Raw genomic sequence first — 23,764 nt, forward strand, 5'->3', positions numbered from 1 at the left:
TTTTGATTTTTAGGCTCCACCCCTCCCGCACCCGGCTGCTTCCTTTTCCGGTCGGGCTCCGGAAGTCTCTGAGCAGCCTCTGGGATTGCTGCCTGTGATTGGCAGGGTGGGCCGAGGTTCCAGGCGCTGGGGTTGCGGGAAGGTGGCTGGGAGCCGCCCCCCAAACCCCCCGCAGCCCCTACAGGCCGCGAGGTTTCAGCTGGAGGTCCGCGAAGACGCGGGATCTCGCGAGACACGCTAGTGCGGCTCAACCTGTGGAGGGCCTCTGGGGTGCGCGGGGGTCCCAGTGCCGCGCGGGCTCGGTTCCCGGGGGCTTCCTCGGCCTTGGCGCTGCGAGGTCTGCTTTCCGTTTGTGCCTCTGCCCGAGACACGGTCGCTTCCCCCTAGTCTAGACACGGTGAGGAACTCCGAGCAGTATCCGTGGGGCTTAGGTTTTTTGAGGCGGCGGGGGAGGGGCCTCAGACTCCCCAGCACCGGTCCCTTGTGTCCACAGACGACTTGCACAGGGTTAAAACCTGTGGCTGTCGGGGTTCCGTGACAAGTTAGCCGGGGCTTTACAATAGGATTTGTCAGACTTCCTAGAGAAAGCACTCCGAATGTTGCTCCCGCATGTGTTTCCATCGGCGTTGATGTCTATAGGCTAAGGGGTCTGTTCTTGTCTGGCATGATTAGTTTGCACATTTCTGTGGCGTAAAAAAAAAAAAAAAAATGGCACGGTTGAGATTTTTTTTTTTTTTTTTAAATCAAAGGCAATGTATACGGATATATAACGAAGTGAGTCAGCAACTGGTTCAGGAGCTTAAGCTAGGTTGTGGAATAGAATACATGCCCATTTGACTAAGATCTGAAATGTGTGAATTCGGAAAAGGCTGTTTTTTGTTAGTTTGTGTGTTTTTCTTGTTTGCATTGGTACCTTTAAAAGACGTCATTTATTTTCATATTAAAAAATAAAAAGTAAAGCTACCTTGGCCCAAAATGATTGTGCTGTTGAGATATTCACGTAAGAATTTGTAGCTAATGTATTCATACATGCCTTCATTCATTCCATTTTAAACAAATATGTATACCGGGCTAGGGATTGATTGTCACTCAGAACAAAGATGAAGTGATGCCTGCGGAGAAGCAACTATCTAATAATAGTCTAAATACTGTACTTAGTACTAAATACTGTACTAAGGACTGTCAGAATTGACTACATAAATAAGAAACGCATCATCAATAAAACGCAGAGCCAGTTTTATTTATTTATTTGCCTATAAATATTTTTTGCACCTTTCTCTTTGCGTCAGCATTTTACTGCTGCAATTTTTTCTTGAAGTGAAATCTAAGGATAGTCTGTTTTACACGACAGTTTATTCAATAAATTCTTTGAGTTTCTACAGTGGGATGGGCACTGTTCTGGTCACTATATTCTTACTCTGTGAACTTTGGATTTAACATTCTGGTAATAAAAAATGTAATAAGCCAAGGAGAAAAGATAGATACTCTAGAATAATGGTAAGCAGAACTGGAAAAGAAAAGGGGCGGAGGCACATTTTGAGGAAGTACTTTGAGTTGCTGACAAGCTTGCCAGAAAGAGCCTGAGTTGGTTACATATTTTTTTAGATACTCGCTGTATTTACATTTGAAATGTTATCCCCTTCCCCCACCAGCTCCCATTTCCCCTCCCTGTCCACCTGTTTTCACTGAGGTGTGCTTCCTCCTGATCACCCTCTCTACCCTAGTGCCTTGGCATTCCCTTACTTTAGGAAAACATGCCCTCCCTGGACCAGAGGCCTCTTCTCACATTGATGCCAGACACTGGTATCTTTAGCTACAAATGCTCCTGGGGCCGTTGGCCTCTCAATGTGTGGTCAATGGTTGGTGTTTTAGTCCATGGGAATTGTGGAGGGTTTGGTTGGTTGATAATGTGCTTTCCATGAGATTGCAACCCTTCAGCTCCATCGGTCCTTTCTTTAGCATCTCCGTTGGGGTCCCCCATGTTCAGATGGTTAGCTACAAGCATGCTCAGCTGTATCTGTACGACTCAGCTTCTGAGGAGGCATCTCTATCTGGTTCCTGCCAGTAAGTACTTTTGGCATCAGCAATAGTGCTTGGATTTGGTGGCTGCATATGGGGTGGATCCCCAGGTGAGGCAGCCTCTGAATGATCTTTTCTTCAATCCTCCTTCCTCCATTTGACCTTGTATTTCCTCCGTGTTTTGTTCTCCCCCTCTAAGAAGGACTGAGGCATCCACATTTTGGCCTTTCTTCTTGAGCTTTATAAGGTCAATTGTTTCTTGGGTATTCAGGTTACAGCTTTTTTAATAGCATGAAATTACAAAATACAAAATTATCCAATCCTTGTAGGCTGAATCCTTGTTGGCCTGTAAAAGTAAGCTTTATACCATGTTCATTAATAAAACTTTAGCAAATGTGAATTTCTAGTTTCTGCCCTTTTAAAATAAATTTGAAAATGTTAACTCTCTATATTTAAAAATTTATTGATACAAAGATTTATTATTCCCTAGTCTCTTTGTAATTTTAGATTTCCATTTTAACTATAATTTTCTTATTTGTTCTCTTGAGTTAAGTTTACATAACTTTACAAACACTAACCTGCGTTTTGTTAATACTTTTTTGTTCCAAAATTACTAGTTTTATTTTTGTCTTTATTAATTCTGACATATACACAGTGTTCTTCTTTAGTTTTATAGAAATTGGAAGTGTATATTTCTATAGGTGTATGTACATAGATATATAAGTGTTTGTTTTGTAGCACAGGTGGCCTTGAACTCACTACTTCAGAATGATTTTTGAACTCTTCTGTATCTTCAGTCTCTTGAAAGTGTTATTATTCCCAGCTTATATTGTATTTTCAATATTTCATGTCAAAGAATTTTTAAAGACACTAGCTAAAGTGATGGTCTTTCATTTTTTTTAAAATATGTATAATCATATTAGCCAGGTAGGTTAAGTATTCATTATATATTTCAAAGAGGTTATCTTAGTTTTAAGGTTTCTATTGCTTCAGTGAAACACCAAGACCAAAAACTACTTGGGAAGGAAAGGATTTATTTGACTTATGCATCTCGAATCATAGACCATTGAGGAAAAACCAAGTGCAGGGGCCATGGAGTGGTGTTGCTTACTAGCTTGCTAATTGTTGCTTTCTCAGCCTGTGCCCTCTTACATAAATCACTAATTAAGAAGTTACCCTACAGGCTTGCCTAGTATCCAATCTTTCAGAGACATTTCTCAACTGAGGTCTTTTCCTTTCAGATGACTCTAGTTTGTGTCAAGTTGACATTAAAAACTAGCCAGGACAGAGGTTGAATTCTGTTGGGGAGATATGATAAGTAATAATACTAGGAAAAGGAGAATGTTGCTAGGAATACATTATTTTAGACAAAACCCAGTTTACTCATTCTTCGCGTAAAATCCTTCTTCCATGTGAGCTTTTATTAATGTCTTTGTTTTACATTTTGCCTTAGTCTCTTGAATTTATAATGCTGGAAAGAAACCTGAAAGAAGTGATGTTTGCTTAGTATGTAAAAACACAAGTTGTGGATCATTTAAAAGTATTGACTTCAATACTGTATAGTAACATCAAATTTTAAAATAACCAGTATTTAATATTAATGAAACCAGTCTGAGTGAAGGCACTGATTACAGTGTTTATAAACTGTAGAGTTTGTAGAGTATTGTGATTTAGGGATCATACTACAAACCAAAGACCCACTGTTCATTCATGCATCTATTACATACTTCATGGATAATTAAGTTGTTGATACTTACATAGATTCTAAAGACACAATGGTGAGTTTTTTTTTTTTCCCAAGTAGAGTTTTTTGTTTTAATGAGAGATATAGGTAGTATACAAGGCATGCAAATAATTATGAATGATAATATGTGTTAGAGTGAAGACATAGAGGTTAGGATGGTATAAAAGACTGACATGATATGAGTGCAGTTTAGAAAAATGGTTTGTACTAGGAAACAACACTTAAAAATCAGAGAAATAGTTATTTTTGAGTATGGGGATTGACTGTAGTTAGTTGGACCTAGGTTAAAATTGGTTGATTATGTTTTTCATTTTTTGTGGGATATATTATATCAAGATGTTCATTTGGAGATGCTGTGTATCTTATTAAGTTTACTAGTAATTAAAGATATTTAATTGCTTTATTATGCAAAGAAATCAAAGCTTCAAGGCTACATTCTGTAGAAGTCAGTAGGGATAGAAAAGTACCTTCCTAAATCTGAATTTCAGAGCAGTTCAGTATTTAGAGATTGGACAAGACATGGAAAAACCTCTACAGCTGACTAAGAGGAGGCTGCTAGAAAATAAAAGTGCTCTGCTAATGGCCATCTAACTTCTAAAAGAGCCTGTTCACTGCCTCTTGAATTTGGCTTAGCAGAACAGTCTTAATGTACTTACCAGCATCTCCTTTTACAGGTTTTGTTGTATGCAGTGGGATAGGTAACATTTGTTAAATGAATATTGAGTGTGCAAATATGTCAGGTTACAAATGACATTGCACACACATATAAGGTATATGACTATTCTCTTTCCATTACCAACTGTCAAATATTAAAATTTAGATATCCTTATTTGTCAAGCCATAAAATTTACTCTTCACTTTTAAAATGTACTTACGACTTTTCTTTCCATGGATTTTACAGAATTCATATCTGTGTGAGGGCATAGGTTTTGATAATTTAAATGTTTTCCTTATTTTTGCATTTAATTTTATATATTACAGTCCACATATTGCCTTGACATTTTACACAATTAGTACACATTTTAAATTCAGTTCCCAGGTAAGTAAAGACATAGAGAGGTATGTGTCAGAGTATAATAATCATTTTTAGTAACTTTTTGAAGGCCTGTTTCTTTGAACAAAGTAAGATCATTTGCATGGTTAAATTTATGGAATAAGTAGATTTTTCCCCCCACAATAGATTCTTGTTTTGTGAATTAAAACAAGAAGCTTTTTCTAAGCAAGCAGTGGATATGTCAGAAATATATAGAGAAATCGTAGGAACAAATAGTAAAATTTTAGTTTTTTTTCTTATTTTATGTAATCTTAATACCTACATATAATTAACAAGTTAATTGATTTTTATATTTTCAGTCTATTCTCAAACTTTTAATACTTTAGTGATGTGTAATCAAATAAAATGTATATTTTTTTTTAAAAACTGGTTAACTTAGATTATTCATATAGGTATGAATTATTCATTTTAGTATCATAGGTAACATCTGGCACTAATTGTTCTGATTTACTTCATTGGTAAGAAAAAAATGCCTAACAAAGGTGAATGTGGCTAGTTCACTGTGAAATGCTGCATATAATTAATTACATTTGTATATTATTTGCTGGTCAATATTAGGCTCATATTGCTTTGGTTCTGATTGTGAATGTGCAGACCTAGCTAAACTCAGTTTGCATACTTAGCTTATATAAAATCAAATATGTCCAGAAGTCATGGAGAATAGTGGAAAGAACATGCATCTTGCATGATTTTTTGCACTCAGTAATTTATTAGTAATGAATAATTTTAAGTCTTAGTTTTGTAGTTTTTATAATGGATTACAATAGTATTCAGAGTTGTGTGGAGACAGATCCTTCCTCAGTGTACATATTTACATAGTCCATAGTTTTGTACACAGGAATTGATGAAATCTTACAATGAAGCCACTTAATATATTTTTATATGAAAGGAAATTTTCATAACCAAAAGCTTACTTTGTTTTCTCTCCTAGAAATTAATCCTTTTTAGGATAAAAATATATAAATTTTTTAATATTGTAGAACAACTTGGAGGTAGATAGAATAAGTTTTTTCACAGATAGTAAGAAAGCCAAGTACATGAAGGTTTGCCACTCCTTTGATTGCTATCTTTTCCTCTGATATATCTTATTTCCCTTTTGTTGCTATTATTTTGTCGTAATGACACCATATTTTTCAGTTGTTGAAGATACTCTGCCCAATGGTTCCTACCTGTATTTGTGAACAACATGCTTTTAGTAGAGCTATTCCTAAATATTTTAAACTGAGGAGTGGTTAAATAACCAGTTTTCTTTTTTTTTTTTTTTTTTTTTTTTTTAAGGACATCTTAATCTATGTATATCTATTGTGGGTTCATTCCAAATACTAAAATTAAATCAATATATTATGTACATGCTGTGGTCAGAATGTGAAATATCCTCATAGGCTCATGTATCTGATCCCCAGTTGGTGGCACTGTTTGGGAAGGCTGTGGAACCTTTAGGAGCTGGAGTTTTCTAGAATAGGTGGCACACTGGGCCTTGAAGTTTCATTGTCCCCTATTTTCTGTTCACTGTCCGATATAGTATGCCTGGGTCACAGCTTTCTGGTCCTACTGCCCTACCTTCCCTGCCATGATGGAATGTATCCCTTCAAACTGTAAGCTAGAATAAACTAAGCTAGAATAAACCCTTCTTTAATTTGCTTTTTGTCTGATATTTTGTTATTGCTTTGAGACAAATAATTTAATAGATTTGACTATGTAAGTGCGGAATCAACTGGCTAGATTTAAAAAAGAATTAAAGATGTGTTAGCTCAGACCTGGTAGTATTTGCCTATAATTTCAACATTTGGGAGTCTGAGGTAAGATCATGAAATTGAAATTATCTCTGGCTACATAACGATACGGTTTTCAAACAAAACAAAACCAAAACACAATACTAACAGCAAACCCCAGATATAGGTTGGATTTTGTCCCTTCTAAATTTGTTAAAGTTTAGCTTCTTAGTGCAATGATGTTAGAAAACTTCTCTTTAAGAGAGAAGTCATCCACAGGACCGAGTTTCTGGCCCTCAGAGAACTCTTGGCCTAGTTCTACTGCATGAAGATATGAGAGGTTAACAGGCTGCAACCTAGTACTAAGACGATGATGGAATCTTGATTCTGGAACTATAGCCTAAGGAACTGAGAAATTCTACTTGCTGTGAAGCTTTTTTAAGTAGTACTCTTGTAAAAAAACATAATACACTGCCTAAGAGTTCAATAGATGTTTGTGTAGTGATAGAAAAATGGGAAGGGCTAAAGAATGAGTCTTACGTTGCCTTTTATGTCATATATGTGCAAAACAACTTTTGTCCCATTTCTATAATCTCACTTTTACCATTGCTTCCTGTACCATAGTGCTTTCCTATCACAGAGGAATAGAGGAACTGTGAAACTAATTTTGCTGTGTACCTAAGCAGTGAAGTGAGGGAGATGTTGATTATGAATATGGTAATGAAAATGGTTGTAGCAGAAATGTGTTTTATAGGGCTTAATATGTGACAAGGTTTAATATTTTGACATCTTCATAAAGTACAGTTTCCATTATTATTTTCATTTTCAGATAAACAGATATACAGGATATTTTTTATTTTACATAAAATTGAATAAGTGGTATGCTTAAGAGCACACCTGTGTGTTGCAAAGTAAGTCCATAGGAGATAATTTGTCATTTCACTTTCTTCTAGACATGTTTTATTTATTATCTGTATTTCTATAAATGTCATAATTAGAATGGTCTTTTCTTCCTCGGAGCAGAATATTTCTATGTCAACTACTTAAGCTTTTTAACACAGTATATTCTTTTTAACTTGATGGTTCTGGATTTAGCATAGTTTTGTGTTTCAGAGAATGAGGTTTTAAAGCAGATTAGTTGACAGTTTGGGCTGACAGGAGATAGTTTAGTTTACAAGGGAAAAATTCTGAATAGAAGTTTCTCCTAAAAATACCAACTAAATTACTTTATTTTCAAGCCACTACCATTGAGACAGGTGCAAAGTCTGCTTTGTTCTCTATACCAATACGTTTTCCCCTGCATTCTCTAAGTGCAGAATTGGGAAATAGAGAATTTGTGGGCCTTTGTACACCCTCTGAAGTGGGTTCTTGTTGACAAACAGACTATAATTTGGACATTTAACTTAGTCAAGATGAATATTCGAGCGGATTTTTACAAAAAACGTTCTGGGGGAAGTGACAGGTGCTGTAACCTAAATGTTTAAAGTACAGATAATTGTCAAATCTGCTTTGATGTGGCTAATCAAGGCACTAAAAATGGGAACCAGAACTACCTTTACAAATGACAAAAGGAGTTTGGTATAGTACCTGTAAATAAAAATGAGAGTTGAGAGCTCTGTAGAAATAAGAAAGACATTTTATTTGATAGAGCATTTGTTTGCCAGTGAAAACCAGCCTATGGATAAAACCATTGGCAGATGAGATGTTTAGTAAACTAACAGTACACTTTAGCTTACCTTCCAGTCAAGCAGGAGGCTGAAAATTTCTGCCAAAAAGCAGTCTCAGTTGTAGGAAGACATTGAATTGTTTCTCCTCTGACAGGAAAATATTGAAATGAATGCATTGGGATTTCATCCTTTCTCCTACGTTAATCCTGACTTTAAAGGTTTCTTATGATCTTTCTAGAAAGTCAAGTATCTCTGCTTATTATAATTGAGCATTGGTAATATTTCAGTCTGGACTGCTTGCTTTTGGTTACTGAAACTTAGGCCTTCCCCACAGAGGGTGTAAAATGTGCTACTGCTACCTGTACTTTCCTTCTAAACATCGATAATCTGTTCTCCTGGAAGTTCCTCATACAGATTGTCACATGTTACATTTTAAACAGCAGAAGAGCTACCAGCCTTTTTTACATTCAGCATATAAATGTCTTTTGATTTACAAATTCTTACCCCCTTTCATCTTAATACAGACAGCTTAGAGAGGGTTTCTGCCTTCTACCTTATAACCAAAAGATTTTCCTCCCTTTTTACATAAATATTTCCTATGATCTTCACAGCTACTCATTAAAGGAGACCTTAGCAAACTTGAGTATATCAAATATGCTGTTTGAGAACATAGCTATCTAGTCACTGAAATAAGTGTTCTAATGTAACGAATGAGGTACTATTATGTCTGGTACTTTGTAGGAAAGAAATGGAGATGTGTTATATTTGTATTGGTGTTTTTCAGTTCCCTTGATTCAGAGCATCTAACAACAGTTTTACATTTATATGCTCTGTTGGTCCTGAGTTTACCAAATGGGATCAGAAAAGAGAAGCCAGCCTAACAGAGGTCCCTGAGTCTAAAGTCATGGACAATCCAAGAAAGAGATAAAGTGGGACTAACTTTAGATGAGTTGTCCTTGGAATAATAGAGCTAAATAAATAGTCAAACGTAAACTTTATTATTTATATTGTCTACGTACCTTTGCTCTTTCAAGAAACATCAATAAAGAACTAGGCATGATAGCATATACCTTTAATGCCACCATTTTGGAGGCAGAGGCATGTGAATCTGGTCTATGTAGTGAGACCCTGTTTTTAAAAGAATGGAAAGTGGAGAAAGCTCTACAAAAAATGTTCTTTTTTGATGTTTGAGCTGGAAAATATACAAGAGCTTTATACATCCCACCTCTTGTTTTATGGAGCTGTGTAATATGGTTTTGAAAGCAAAGTAGCTATGTAACATTTTTATAGTAAGAAGAAAAAAATCAGTACCTTTAGTTTTATAATTAAGCAGGAACTGTGTCGAGCCATAATAGGACAAGCTAATAATTAGCAGGTGATCTTCTTGTGATGGTCTGCTTTGGATTATAATATAATGTGCAGCAGATTCATTCTTATAGGCAAGGCCCTAAGAGAATTCATTTTAGGAAAGATTTCTGCTGTTAATATGCTTCTTAAGCCTTAATGATGATCCTTTAAGAATTCCTAAAATTATATTGGTGATTATTAAGCTCTTTTCTAGTGGGACTGCTATTGTGTCCTTTTCTGATTGTCAAAACTACAATGAGAACTCTTGTCAGTTTCCCATGTGTCACCAGTTAATTGCTTCTGATATTAACCAGACTTTCTCCTACTTGTGCACATTTCTAGAGGTTGTAAAACAATTAACCAATGGTCATAAAAGGAAACTAATGATTTATTATAGGTGCTAGGACAGAAGAAAAATACTGATTGGCTTTATTTATACAAAACTTCATCAATAACTTAGTTACTGTTTTAAACCTTCAGTGAACCTGTGGAGCAGAGACAGCTGATTACTCCTAATGGATATGCAAGTAAACATTCTCTGTTTTAAACTTCTGTTTTAATTTATGGTTTAATTTTTTTGTGTGAACTTGTGATGAACTTTCTGACATTTGATCATGTATTATGAAAGATGTTTTAAGTGCTGAGGACAAAGAGAAGAGTCAGAATCGCTGAGAGGAACTGAGTGTAGAACTTTTTTGTACAGAACACTTAGACAACAACAGCTAGGAGAATTTTTACCTTGTCCTACTTAGTATCTTTTTGCTTTTCCCCCTTTTCTAGATAACTTTAATAGTAAAATTTTTATACCTTAGAAATAAACGCTAAAATTACTTTTCAAAGTGTCCCTTTTTTTTTCCCTGTGATTTCTGACCAGTAGGCTGAAAGTTAGCTGTCCAGTTCCTGCTGAGAACAAAGGCTATTTACTTAATCCTTTGCTGTTTTAGGAAAAGGTACTAAGTGCCAGAAACTGCAGTTTCTGGCCTCAGAGAAACACAGAAAGGCAGGTCAGCTACAGTAGCAAGGTAAATTAGATAGTAAACCTTCTATTATTATATAGCAACTCTTAAATATTTTGTAAGACTAAGTCTTACCCTTCAAAGTCTAATCCTCATAAGACAAAGTCTTACTCTCCACTGATGCTCTTCCCTCTCTACTGCCTCAAGAAAAACCAACAAGAAAGAAAACACCAGCAAGTACTCCTATGGGAAGCCAGTTGACAGTGTGCATCAGTTAACTCAATAATGTATCTTTTCATCTACAATTCTGTTGTGAACTTATAGTAAGGAAACACCATTAATATAGGTTATTAATAAAAGAGGTATGAACAAGAAGATGGTCAAGAAAATGGTCAAGAAAACTAATCAAACATGGTTGCATGTAGTGGTGTAATCCTTCAGCCACAGTGTAGCAAGTAGTTCCTACTATCCCACTTTATGCTCCAGGTGGGGTGTCCTACCAATCACAACTCTGGTTCCCTTGTATCTGCAGATGAAAGACATACAAATTAGCTTATTTTTGGTATGCTTTATGCTCAATGGCCAGGTACTTTTTTTAAGCTTCCTGCTGCTACCATGACCTTGTAGTCATTCCCAGCTCAACACATCTAATTCTGTACTCAGCTCAGTTACCCTTTAGTCCTATCTCAAAACCTCTAAATCATCTCTCAACTTAGTCACCCATGTTACATTCTTTCCTCTCAGTACCCTAAATCTGCTCTTAGCTCGGTTGCATTTCTAACTCCTGCCTGCTAGGCCAGGGGAAGCAGCCAGTGACCGGAGTCTCCTAGTCTGCCTAAGGAACCTGGAAGTTCCACCTCTTCCACCCAGCCATTGGTCGCTAGCATCTTTTGTTATCCATCAAGAACTGATAAATGGTTATTAGCTCAAAAGCTCAGAACACCCAAGATATAATTCACAGACCATATGAAGCATAAGAAGGAAGACCAAAACGTGGATGCTTCTTAGAAGGGGAAACAAAATATTCATGGGAGGAAATACTGGGACAAACAGTGGAGCAGAGACTGAAGGAAAGGCCATCCAGAGACTGCCCACCTGGAGATCCATCCCATTTGCAGCCACCAAACCCAATCACTATTGCTGATGCTAAAATGTGCTTGCTGACAGTAGCTTGATATGGATGTCTCCTGAGAGGTTGTACCAGAGCTGTCTGATACAGATTAAGATGCTTGCAGCTAACCAGACTGAGCACATGGATGCCAATGGAACAGTTAGAGAAAGGGATGAAGGAGGTAAAGGGGTTTGCATCCCCATAGGAAACAAAACATTATCAACCAATGAGATCCCCAGAGTTCCCAGGACTAAATCCACAAATCAAAGAGTACACATATATTGACCCATGGCTCCAACTGCATATATAGCAGAGGATGGCCTTATTGGACATCAAGAGGAAGACAGACCCTTGGTCCTGTTAAGGCTCATTTCCCTAGTGTAGGGGAATGCCAAGGTGTAGATGTGGGAGGGGGAACATCCTCATAGAAGCAGTAAGTGGGAGGAACCCCAAAAGGGAATAACATTTGAAATGTAAATAAACTATCCAAAAAAAAAAAAAAATGTCAGGCTGGAGAGATGGTGCAGTGTTTAAGAGCACAAACTGCTCTTCCAGAGGTCCTGCGTTCAGTTTCCAGCAACCACCCGGTGACTCACAACTATCTAAAATGGAATCCAATGCCATCTTCTGGTGTGTCTGAAAATGACTACAGTGTGCTCATAAATACAATAAATCTTTTAAAAATTGTTTTAAAGGTCATGAATCATCACGATGTGTAGCATGAATTTATACTACATGTGAAAATTGTAACTTAAAGGATTTGAGAAGGCAGATAGTAAAAAAAAAAAAGAGAGAGAAACTTATTGTAAGAAAACAAAGGAGATATGTCTGTAATTTCAGCACTTGGAAGGTGGGGCAAGAGGACCAAAGGTTCATCAAGTTCAGCCTATATAAGTGAATTTGAGCCAAGTATGGGCAATACAAGATTCTGTCTCAAAAAACAATCACTATACTACATGACCTGGGTCTGTGATGAATATATTTATATTTTTTACATCAAAATGTATACAGGGCTGGAGAGATGTCCTTAGAATGTCCGCTACACAAGCTTGTGCAGGGATAAATTTGGATGCCCAGAACCCACATAAAGCTACTTGTGATGGTGATCCTAACACTGGGAGGGATGAGACAGGCAGAACCCCAAAAAGGAAAGAAAAAAGAACCAGTTGGGAAACAGAACCTTCAGAATTCACACAGATTCCAGATCAATGCATCAAAACCACTCTACACACAGGAACATAATTTTAAGTCCTATTTATACTACATAATCAGCTCAAAGCTAACCTGGGCAGCTTTGTGAGATCTTACACCACGTCCATGACTGTTTGAATAGTACAAATTGGTCTTGATGAGTTAAATGTATGTGTGGGAGTGAATATTTAATATGTATATATACACCTATATACATATATATATTTATTATCAAAGGTAGAAGAAGAAGAGTGATCTGGGAATATTTGGGAAGTAAATATGATAAAGTATGCTGTGCAAATTTATCAAAGACCTAATAGAAATTAAAAAAAAAGAAATTCCAAATAGGGATAGAGAATAGAACTTGAATGGTACCTCACTTGTCTAGTATACACAAGGTACTACACATAGTTTCTGGTACTAGAAAAACAATAACTTTATAATATTTATAAATAATAAACTAAAATTTATATACTGATATATACATATATATGGGGAAAATCTATTTTCCTATTAAAAATATTTTTTTCTTACAGCTTTAATGGCGATAGCAAAAGTCAGCTTGCTAGCATTGGAACAAATTTTGTAAAGGAATATTGCAACATGGATTCTCTAACAGAAGAATTTTTGGGAAGGTAAAGAATGGGTTACCACAACCAAACTATTTGTTATATTCCAAACGATGATATGGCATTAGATTTTTATTCATAGACTTTGAAAACTAGTGAAGTAAATGCCACTTAAGCTTCAGGGCAGTTTAGCAATTTTGATTAGAGGGAATTATAGACTCTGTGAAATCTAGTTTTCAGAAGAGATCCTTAAGAAGTCTCCCCTAACTAAAGAACTAAGGACACAATAGTGTGCCATACTTGGCGACTATTTTTTTAAAGGTACAAAGTCATCACTTGGGGGAAAAAATTTATTTTTAGTTGTTTGGCTGCTTTACTTACTGAGTAGTAATTGTAAATTTGTATTTTCTTGATAGGCAGTTTTGTGTAAAGAAGATAAGGTTTAATTGGGGTATGTACTTAGTTTTACTGTGGAGTCTGGAGAAAATATAGGCGCTAATGATATTTGTGTCAGAAGCTCTTAAGCAAGTGTCCTAGTTATGAATTTTAGTGCTGCAATGAAATACCATGTTCAAAAAGCAAGTTGGGGAGGAAAGGACTTATTGGGCTTATGCTTCTGCACCTACTGTTCATTACTGAAGAAGTCGGGACAGGATCTCAAACAGGACAAGAACCTGGAGGCAGGAGCTGACGGAAAAGCCATGGGGTGCTGCTTACTGGTTTCCTTCCCATGGCTTGGTCAGCCTGCTTTCTTATACAACCCAAGACCCAACTGACCAGGAATTCCATCACCCAGGATGGGCTGGTCCCTCTCCATCAGCCACTAATTGAGAAATACCTTGCAGCCACAACTTATAGAGACATTTTTCTCAATTAGGTTTCCCTCCTTTCAGATAACTAATTTGTGTGTACCATTGATGTAAGACTAGTCAGCACAGCCAGCTTTGGGCATCTAGATGTTTCCAAGCTGTCACAGTTGATTTTAATATGCATCTGGGAGTGATTACTATTATGTTAAAGAGTGAGTGATCATGAAATAGTTAGCAAGTATTTGTTGAAGGACATTGTATTCCTGAAGGTTTTGAAAGACTTCAGAATAGTGTTGCATTTATCCCAGATAATTCAGTTTATTAGGCAACTAGGAAATTAGAGAAAAGTTAATTAGTTTAGTTGATTAAATTTTGTTTTGTCTTACCCATGGCATGCTAAGTGTACTGAGAGCCATATTTTGAAATATTTTTATAGTTTTTCTCATTTTTCTCAGATGAAATCATATTACACATAAATGAAAAATGATTGTCAGATGCATATATAAAGTAATAATATTTTATAAATTATAATTCTATATAAATCAATGTTTCTCTTCTCAATATTGTATGTGCCACTCTATTGAATTACTAAGAGCACAGAAATCATGTATGATCCTATATTGTATGATCCTATATTAGAGTTCCTATATGATATTACTAATAATTTTATAAATCTTTTAGATCATTAGAGAATACTGCATATGTTAATACTGAAGTCAGTATGAAAAGAAAAAGCTGTCAAGGTATTGCTTATTAATAAAGCAATTTATGATTTCTAAATGTGATAAATTTCCATAAATTAATATATTTTGAAAAATTGGTCAATTTTAAGTTTAGAAGCTCTTAAATGAAAAAAACTGAGATTATTTTTTAATTGTGGCATTATGACATATAACATTTGTTTTGATTACTTATTTTTGAGAGGGGAAGAAGGAGAAAAAGAGAGAGAGAGAATATAAAGTTGGGTAGGTAGGAAGGTGGAAAGGAACTGGGAGAATGAAATACATTGTATAAAATTAAAAGAAAAAAAAACACTCCAACAAAACTGGTGTTTTGTTTGTGTGTATGCACATATGTATATATGCATGTCTTCATACATATATATTCATATGTGCATTGTACACACACACCTTTCTAGCCATTTTTATGTTTTTATTCTCATACATCCACACAAAAGAAGAAAACTCTGCTTTTTAAAGCCATCTTGACCTTGATATAAGCTTCTATGTCTGGTGAGTATGTGTGGTCTGAGTATGTGAGGGTGTGCAGTCGTCCCTGCAGAAGTGTGTGAAAGATGGAGATCCCTGTCAGGTGGCTTCCTCTATCACTGTTCTCCCCAAATTTTGAGGCAGCATTTTTCACTGCACATGGAGCTCCTCTTTCTATTCTGCAGGCTGGCCAGGGGGCTCAGTCATCCCTCTCAGCACAGCAGCATTGGGGTTATAGGAGTCTGCTGCCATGCCTGACTTTTTCACTTGAGTCCTGGGAATCCAATCTTAGGGCCTTAATCTTGTAGAGCGAGCATATTATCTCCTCACTCACTCCCCCAGATCTGGTACTAAGGTTTTCTATATATTTTTGTCTGTTGTGCATTTGGTAAACCTGCAGAGTTAAATATACCAGTTTGGTGGTTTCTCCACCATCATTAAACAAGGACTTAGCCTAATGTTTCTCTAACTTGAGCCTCCAAAGAGATGTGGTACCCATTCCCATTTCAGGTTTTGGTATACCTATGTGATACTTTTGAGACTTTGAGGTTGTGACTCAGTTACTTGATTCTTTACTGCTACAATTCTGATCGTTGTGAGGACGTGCTTTTAAAATACACTTTTTTTTTAAAGTGGAAATCCTGATGTGGAGGAACAGACCAAGGAAGAAACTGAGAATAAAGTAGAGAAACCAGTCAGTCAACTGGTAAGAAAAAAATTAATGTTTAGTAAATTAGTAATGAATTCATTCATTTGTATATAAAATTATAATGCAAAGAATAGCTGTAAAATTTTTAGTTAGGTCACTTTCTAGAAAAAGGGATTTTTTTTTTTTTATAATTAAGTTTTTCAGGGATTAATGCTGCTGTATGTTAAGGATATGCTAATCCTCATGAGAAGTTGAAATCTGTTGAAAATTGAACTGTCTTACCCAGAAACATCTTAACAATTAGGCTTCATTTGTTAATGTTTTTTCTTTGCAAGAATGTAAATGAAGTCATGCTAGGCAAGCACTATATATCCTCCTAACCTCATTATCTATGAAAAGGAATGTTCAAACATATATATATATATATATATATATTAAAAAATCAACATTCTGAATTAGTTTATTTAAAACTGTTACTGATTTGTTTTTGAAATTATTCTTTTTTTGTTATTTTTACTGTTAGAGCTTCTAAGTATATATAAATGAAAGATAGGATAATGAGCCTGAGTTACATTTACATTAATTTAAAACTCTTATTGATAATGAGGGGCCAGAGAGATTGCTTAATGGTTATAGCAGTTGATTTCTTCCAGAGTATGAAGTTCCCGTTCCCCCCACATAACAATTCACAACTGTTTGTAACATCAGTTCTAGAATATCTCATGCCTAGTTTTTGCTTCTATGGTCACTCAAATACACATACATGGTACCCATACATACATATAGGGAAAATACGCATAATTTTTTGGATTTTTTTGATTATAAGGCTAGCTTTTTTTTTAGACAGCTAAGTCATCTCTTCATTTGATGAAAGGTTTTAAATTAAAAACTTAAAATTTATCAATGATAAGTATAATTATAGAAGATTAAAATATTTATATGAATATTTTATATTCAATGAAAGATTGAAGAGAAATTCATTGTTAGTATAATTTTACTTTTGATAGAGTTTTATCTTTATAAGTTTTCTTTAATGATTGATATTACATGCTAATGTAAGTTGAAATGTTTTGTAATAATATATGAGGAAAATAAAATAACCATAATAACATGGGTTTATTTGAAACTATTTCAGAATAGTTATAATGTGTTCCTGTAGGTGCAGGTTTTACAATTGAGCAAAAGCAGGATCCATGGCTATTAGGTCCAGAAAAAAAATTTCTAAATAAATATGAGGATTATGAAATAAAGAAAAGGTAGACACTTTGTTTAAGTTACTGTCTTATTTTTGTGATAAGACATTGTAACCAAGGCAACTTAAAGAAGAAAGCATTAAATGAGGGCTAGAGTTTCAGAAGTGAATCCATGACAGTAATGGCAGGGCGTATGGCAGGAGTCAAGCAAGTATGGCACAAGAACAGTAGCTGAGAGCTTACATCCTGAGACACAGAAAGGGGCACACCACCTCCAAAAAGGCTACACCCCCTAATCCTTCTCATTCAAAATATTTACACTTACGTCTCAACGTGAGTTACATGGTAAATATATTTCCTTAAAATGAATTAGGCATATAACATTTTGATAGCCAATTTTAAAATATTAAAATTGTGATACAAGATAAATATGTAACATGCTTGAATCTGTGACTTTTCCTTAAGTATTTAGTCATGCCATAATCATGTCTGTGTAAATTTGTCAACATGTCAGATTCTGTAGTAACTTTTGAGAATAGAATTGATTTTTCAATTGACATACATATACAACAGGTAATAATCATTCTTTGTTAGATTTTTTAATATAGTTTGTGGGGTTTTTAAAAGTAAAAAATTTCAAGTCAACAAATTCTGTAATAAGTGTTTGCACACTTTTCACAAAGATTTGGCGTACTTTTAATCTTATTTAAAAACAATTTTGTGTGTAACTGTCATATGTAAGATACTTTGAAATATAAGGTGTATAAGTTTTCTAAATGGCTGGCGATGGAAGAATAATTTTGCGACTCAGCCCTAGAGGAGGGAGTACAGACAGCACTGCAGTGGGTCCTCTTAGTTCTCAACTGCATTTCTGTTTGATTAGTGTTTAGTTAATAATTATTTATTAATTATTGTTTAATTCTGTTTAATTATTGCTCTGCTAGGGACCGAAGAATCAGACATTCCACATTTGGGTGTTTATAGTGACGCAAGCTCTGTAGGCCTGTAGTAAGCTGTGTGTTGATTTTCTGACACTAACCATGACACTATTCTATTTCTTCTGAGGAGGGGCTGCCGTCTGTCAGTTGTGTCTCTTTGTCTTACTCTGTTCTTCCTGGCTCGTCACAACTAACGTTAGTAGGTAGTCTGTCAGGGTTTGACTTTGTACTTAGCAATTACTCTGTTAAGTCTTTAAGATTTAGATCCTTAAATCTCAATGGTATTGATAATTGCTCAATTCTGACTTCATTGAAATAAACCATTCTATTTCTGTTTTTAATATAAAGTCCTATAACTTAATTCATTTCAAATTACTGTGGGTCTAGAAACTGAAAGTTCAACTGAAAGTTCACTTAAAAAAAACAATGTTTTCCTACTACATAAGTTTCTTGAGCAGAGATAGTCTTATTCTTACATTTCATGGCTCGATCACTACACAATACACCCCAACACACACACAGACACAAGAACTTTACCACTTTAAAAATACTGAGTGATTTTATCACTAGAACAAATGAAACTATATTAAGTAATTTTATAAAGTAAATGTCTTGTAGGACAAACAGAAAATGGATGTTTCTACTGATCATGAGCCTGTTAACCCACTATTAGAAGTAAAGAAGATATTGAGTGCAATCAATGCTCTTCCCAAAGGTGTGTTCCCTTACATTGACAAGTTCATACAAGAAGATTTCTCCTTCCGGACTATGCAGGTATCATCATTTCTCTTTAGTGAAGATGTATACTTTTTTCTTATGACTTTTAAAGTTATATGGTATAATCAGAGTCATAAAAATTTCTATTTGATAGTTACAAAAAGTTTCGCTGTCAACCTTGACTATAGACTTGTTAACAAGAATTTTAGAAGTCATTATAAGAATGTATGTTTGTAGTAGTAAACTGAAATTTAGTGTTTATTTTGGGTTGGCAGTAATATAAATATGTCTCTCAAGGCCATAGACTACTTTTGATATCATTTTCCTCATTTAAAACATACTGGCTTTTGTCTTTTTTTAAAAAACTTTTAATTGATATTCTCTGTATTTACATTTCAAATGTTATCCCCTTTCCTCTCCCTCTTCCAAACTTCTTCCCCCAACCACCCAGTCCCAACTTAGTGCCTTAGCATTCCCCTACACTGGGAAAACAGGCCTTTACTAGACGAAAGGCCTCTCCTCCCATTAGTGCCAGACAATGCCATCCTCTGCTACATATGAAGCTGAAGCCATGGGTCTCTCCGTGTGTACTCATTTGTTGGTATTTTAGTCCCTGGGAGCTCAGGGGTAGGTGGAAGGAGAGGGTTGATTGATACTCTTGTTCTTCCCATGGAATTGCAAACCCTTTCAGCTCCTTCAGTCCTTTCTCTAGCTCGTCCATTGGGGTCCCCATGCTCAGTCTGATGGATACCTGCAAACATCCTCATCTGTATCAGCATGGCTCTGGCAGAGCCTCTGAGAGGGCATCATATCAGGCTCCTGTCAGTAAGCACTTAGGCATCAGCATTAGTGACTGGGTTTGGTGGCTTCTTATGGAATGGATCCCCAGGTGAGGCAGTCTCTGGATAATCTTTTTACTCCCTACTCCTCTCTTTGTTCCGTATTTTCTCTTGTAAGTATTTTTTTCTCCTTTCTAAGAAAGACTGAAACATCACATTCTGGTCTTCCTTCTTTTTGAGTTTCATGAGGTCTACGAATTGTTTCTTGGGTGTTCTGAGCTTTGGGGATAGTATCCACTTACCAATGAGTACATACCATGAGTCTTCTTTTGACACTGGGCTACGTCACTCAGAATGATAGCCTCTAGTTCCATCCATTTGCATAAGAATTTCATGAAGTCATTGCTCTTAATAGCTGGATAGTACTCTATTGTGGAAATGTACCACATTTATTTTTTAACCATTCCTCTGTTAAAGGACATCTGGGTTCTTTTCAGCTTCTGGCTATTATAAATAAGACTGCTATGAACATGATGGAACATGTGTCCTTGTTATATGTTGGATCATCTTTTGGATATATGCCGAGAAGTCATATAGCTGGGTCCTCATGTAGCACTATGTCCATTTTTCTGAGGAATTGCCAAACTGATATCCAGAGCGGTTGTATCAGTTTACAACCCCACCAACAGCGGAGGAGTGTTCCTCTTTTTACACATCCTCGCCAGCATCTGCTATCACCTGAGTTTTTGATCTTAGCCATTCTGACTGGTATGAGGTGGAATCTCATGGTCATTTTGATTTGCATTTCCCTGGTAACTAAAGATTTGAACATTTCTTTAGGTGCTTCTTAGCCATTCCATTTTCCTTAGTTGAGAATTCCTTTTTTAGTTCTGTGACCCATTGTTAATAAGGTTGTTTGATTCTCTGGAGTCTAACTTCTTGAGTTCTTTGTACATATGGATATTGACCCTGTATAGGATGTAGGATTGGTAAAGATCTTTTCCCATTCTGTTGGTTGCTGTTTTGTCCTATTGATAGTGCCCTTTGCCTTACAGAAGCTTTGCAATTTTATGAGAACCCATTTGTCTGTTCTTGATCTTAGAGAATAAGCCATTCGTGTTCTGTTCAGGAAAATTTCACCTGTGCCTGTATGTTTTAAGCTCTTTCCCACTTTCCCTTCTATTAATTTGAGAGTACCTGGTTTTATGTGGAGGTCTTTGATCCTCTTGGACTTGAGATTTGTACAAGGAGATAAGAAAGGCTCATTTTGCATTTTTCTGCATGCTGAGTGCCAGTTGAACCAGCATCATTAGTTGAACCTTTTTCCATTGAATGTTTTTAGTTGCTTTGTCAAAGATCAAGTGACCACGGGACTGTGGGTTCATTTGTAGGTCTTCAATTCTATTCCATTGATCTACCTGACTGCCTCTGTTACAATACCATGAGGTTTTTATCACGATTGCTCTGTAGTACAGCCTGAGGTCAGAGATGGTATTTCCCCAGAAGTTCTTTCACTATCCTGTTTTTTTTTTTTCTTTTTTTTCTTTCTTTTTTTTTTTTTTTTTTTTTTGTTATTCCAAATCTGTTCACAAATTGCTCTTCTAACTGTATGAAGAATTGATTTGGAATTTTTATGGGGATTGTATTGAATCTGTAGGTTGCTTTTGGCAACATGGTTATTTTTACTATATTAATCCTGCCAATCCATGACCATGGTAGTCTTCTGAGATCTTCTTCAATTTCTTTCTTCAGAGACTTGAAGTTCTTCTCATACAGATCTTTCACTTGCTTGGTTAAGGTCACCCCAAGGTATTTTATATTCTTTGTGACTATTGTAAAGGGTGTCGATTCCCTAATTTCTTTCTCAGCCTGTTTATCCTCTGAGTAGAGGAAGGATACTTATTTTTTTGAGTTAAGTTTATATCCAGCCACATGGCTGAAGTTGTTTATCAGCTATAGGAGTTCTCATGTAGAATTTTTGTGGTCACTAAACTATACCATTATCTGCAAAGTAATAATTTTACTTTTTCCTTTACAATTTGTATTCTTTTAACCTCCCTTTGTTGTTTAATTGCTCTGGTTAGGACTTTAAGTATTATATTGAATAGGGAGGGAGAAAGTGGGCAGCCTTGTCTACTTCCTGATTTTAGGGGGATTGCTTCAAGTTTCTCTCCATTTTGTTTGATGTCTACTGGTTTGCAGTATATTGCTTTTACTATATTTAGGGCCTTGAATCCTTGATCTGTCCAAGACTATTAACATGAAGAGGTATTGGATTTTGGCAGATGCTTTCTCAGCCTTTAATGAGATGATCATATGGTTTTTTTCCTTTGAGGTTGTTTATATAGTGGATGACATTGATGAATTTCATATATTCAACCAACCCTGCATCCCTGGTTTGAAGCCTACTTGTTCATGGTGAATGATCATTTTGATGTGGTGTTGGATTCTGGTTTCAATAATTTTTTGAGTATTTTTGCATAGATGTCCATGAGGGAAATTGGTCTGAAGTTCTCTTTCTTTGTAGGGTCTTGTGTGGTTTAGTTATGAGCACAATTTTGGCTCCAAAGAATGAATTGGGCAGTATTCCCTCTGTTTCTGTTTTGTGGAATAGATTGGAGAGTATTGGTATTAGGTCTTCCATGAGGGTCTGATAGAATTCTGCACTAAACTCATCTGGTCCTGGGCTTTTTTTGGTTGGGAGGCTTTTGGTGACTACTTCTATTTATTTAGGGGTGATGGAGCTATTTAGATGTTTTATCTAGTCCTGAATTAACTTTGGTTCCTGGTATCTGTCTAGAAAATTGTCCATTTCTTCTAGATTTTCCAGTTTCATTGAGTATAGGCTTTTGTAGTAGCACCTGATATATTTATGGATTAACTCAGTTCTTGTTGTTATTTCTCCAATTTTATTTCTGATATTGTTAATTTGAATACTGTCTGTGCCCTCTAGTTAGTCTGGCTAAGACTATCTTGTCTTGTTGATGTTATAAAGACCCAGCTTCTGGTTTTGTTGATTCTTTGTATGGTTCTTTTCGTTTTAATTTGGTTGATTTCAGCTTTTGGGTTTGATTACTTTCTGCATTAGTTTGTCTACTCCTGTTTGGTATATTTGCTTTTTTTTTGTTGTTGTTCTAAAGCTTTCAGGCGTGCTGTCAAATTGTTAGTGCATGCTCTCTCCAGTTTGTTTTTGGAGGTACTCTGAGTTTTGAGTTTACCTGTTAGCAATGCTTTCATTGTATCCAATAAGTTTGGGCATTTTTATTAAATTCTAAAAAGTCTTTAATTTCTCCTTTCTTCCTTGACCAAGTTATCATTGAGTAGAGCATTGTTCAGCTTTTATGAGTACGTGGGCTATTTGTTGTTATTGAAGAACAGCCTTAGTCCATTGTGATGTGATAGGATGCATGGGATTATTTCTATCTTCTAGTATCTGTTGAGGCCTGTTTTATAACCAATTATATGATCGATTTTGGAGTAGGTACCATTAGGTGCTGAGAAGAAGGTATATTCTTTTGTTTTAGGATGAAATGTTCCTTAGATGTTTGTTAAAGCCATTAGGTTCATAACTTCTGTTTGTTTCACTGTCTCTCTGTTCAGTTTCTGCTGTTGTGTTGAAGTATCCCACATTTTTGTGTGGTGCAGTATATGCTTTGAGGTTTAGTTTTGGTTTTTTGTTTGTTTGTTTGTTTGTTTTCTTTGAAGGTGGGTTCCCTTGTACTTGGAACATAGATGTAGGATTGAGAGTTCATCTTGCTTCATTTTAAACATTCATTGTTTTGATTATTATGTGTCAGGAGGAATTTCTTTTCTGGAATAAATTTGGAGTTCTATAGGCTTCTTGTATTTTTATGGTCATCTTCTTCTTAAGGTTAGGGAGGTTTTCTTCTTTGATTTTGTTGAAGATATTTAGTGGGCCATTTAGTTGGGAGTCTTTACTCTCTTCTACACCTATTATCCTTAGTTTGTTCTTTTCATTGTGTCCTGGATTTCCTGAATGTTTGGTGTTAGGAGCTTTTTGCTTTTTGGATTTTTTTTTTTAAACTATGTGTCAATGTTTTCTATGGTATTTTCTGCACCTGAGATTCTCTCTTCTCTCTC

At 35.7% G+C, this 23,764-nt stretch overlaps 1 protein-coding gene across 1 annotated transcript in view; it reads left to right on the plus strand.

The window, feature by feature from the left end:
* Window positions 1-13,404: 13,404 nt before the first annotated feature.
* The window catches only part of DZIP3 (DAZ interacting zinc finger protein 3), a gene marked incomplete at its 5' end in the record, with an annotated part of 56,511 nt that continues 46,151 nt past the window's right edge, over window positions 13,405-23,764 (plus strand). Inside the window, 3 exons of the mRNA XM_080919489.1 lie at window positions 13,405-13,436; window positions 16,021-16,093; window positions 18,786-18,941. Of these exons, the coding sequence (XP_080775615.1) occupies window positions 13,405-13,436; window positions 16,021-16,093; window positions 18,786-18,941 (261 nt within the window). The remainder of the gene's footprint in view (window positions 13,437-16,020; window positions 16,094-18,785; window positions 18,942-23,764) is intronic.

The sequence above is a fragment of the Micromys minutus genome (assembly GCF_963924665.1).
Source record: "Micromys minutus genome assembly, chromosome: 7".
In the NCBI taxonomy this organism is placed as follows: Eukaryota; Metazoa; Chordata; class Mammalia; order Rodentia; family Muridae; genus Micromys; species Micromys minutus.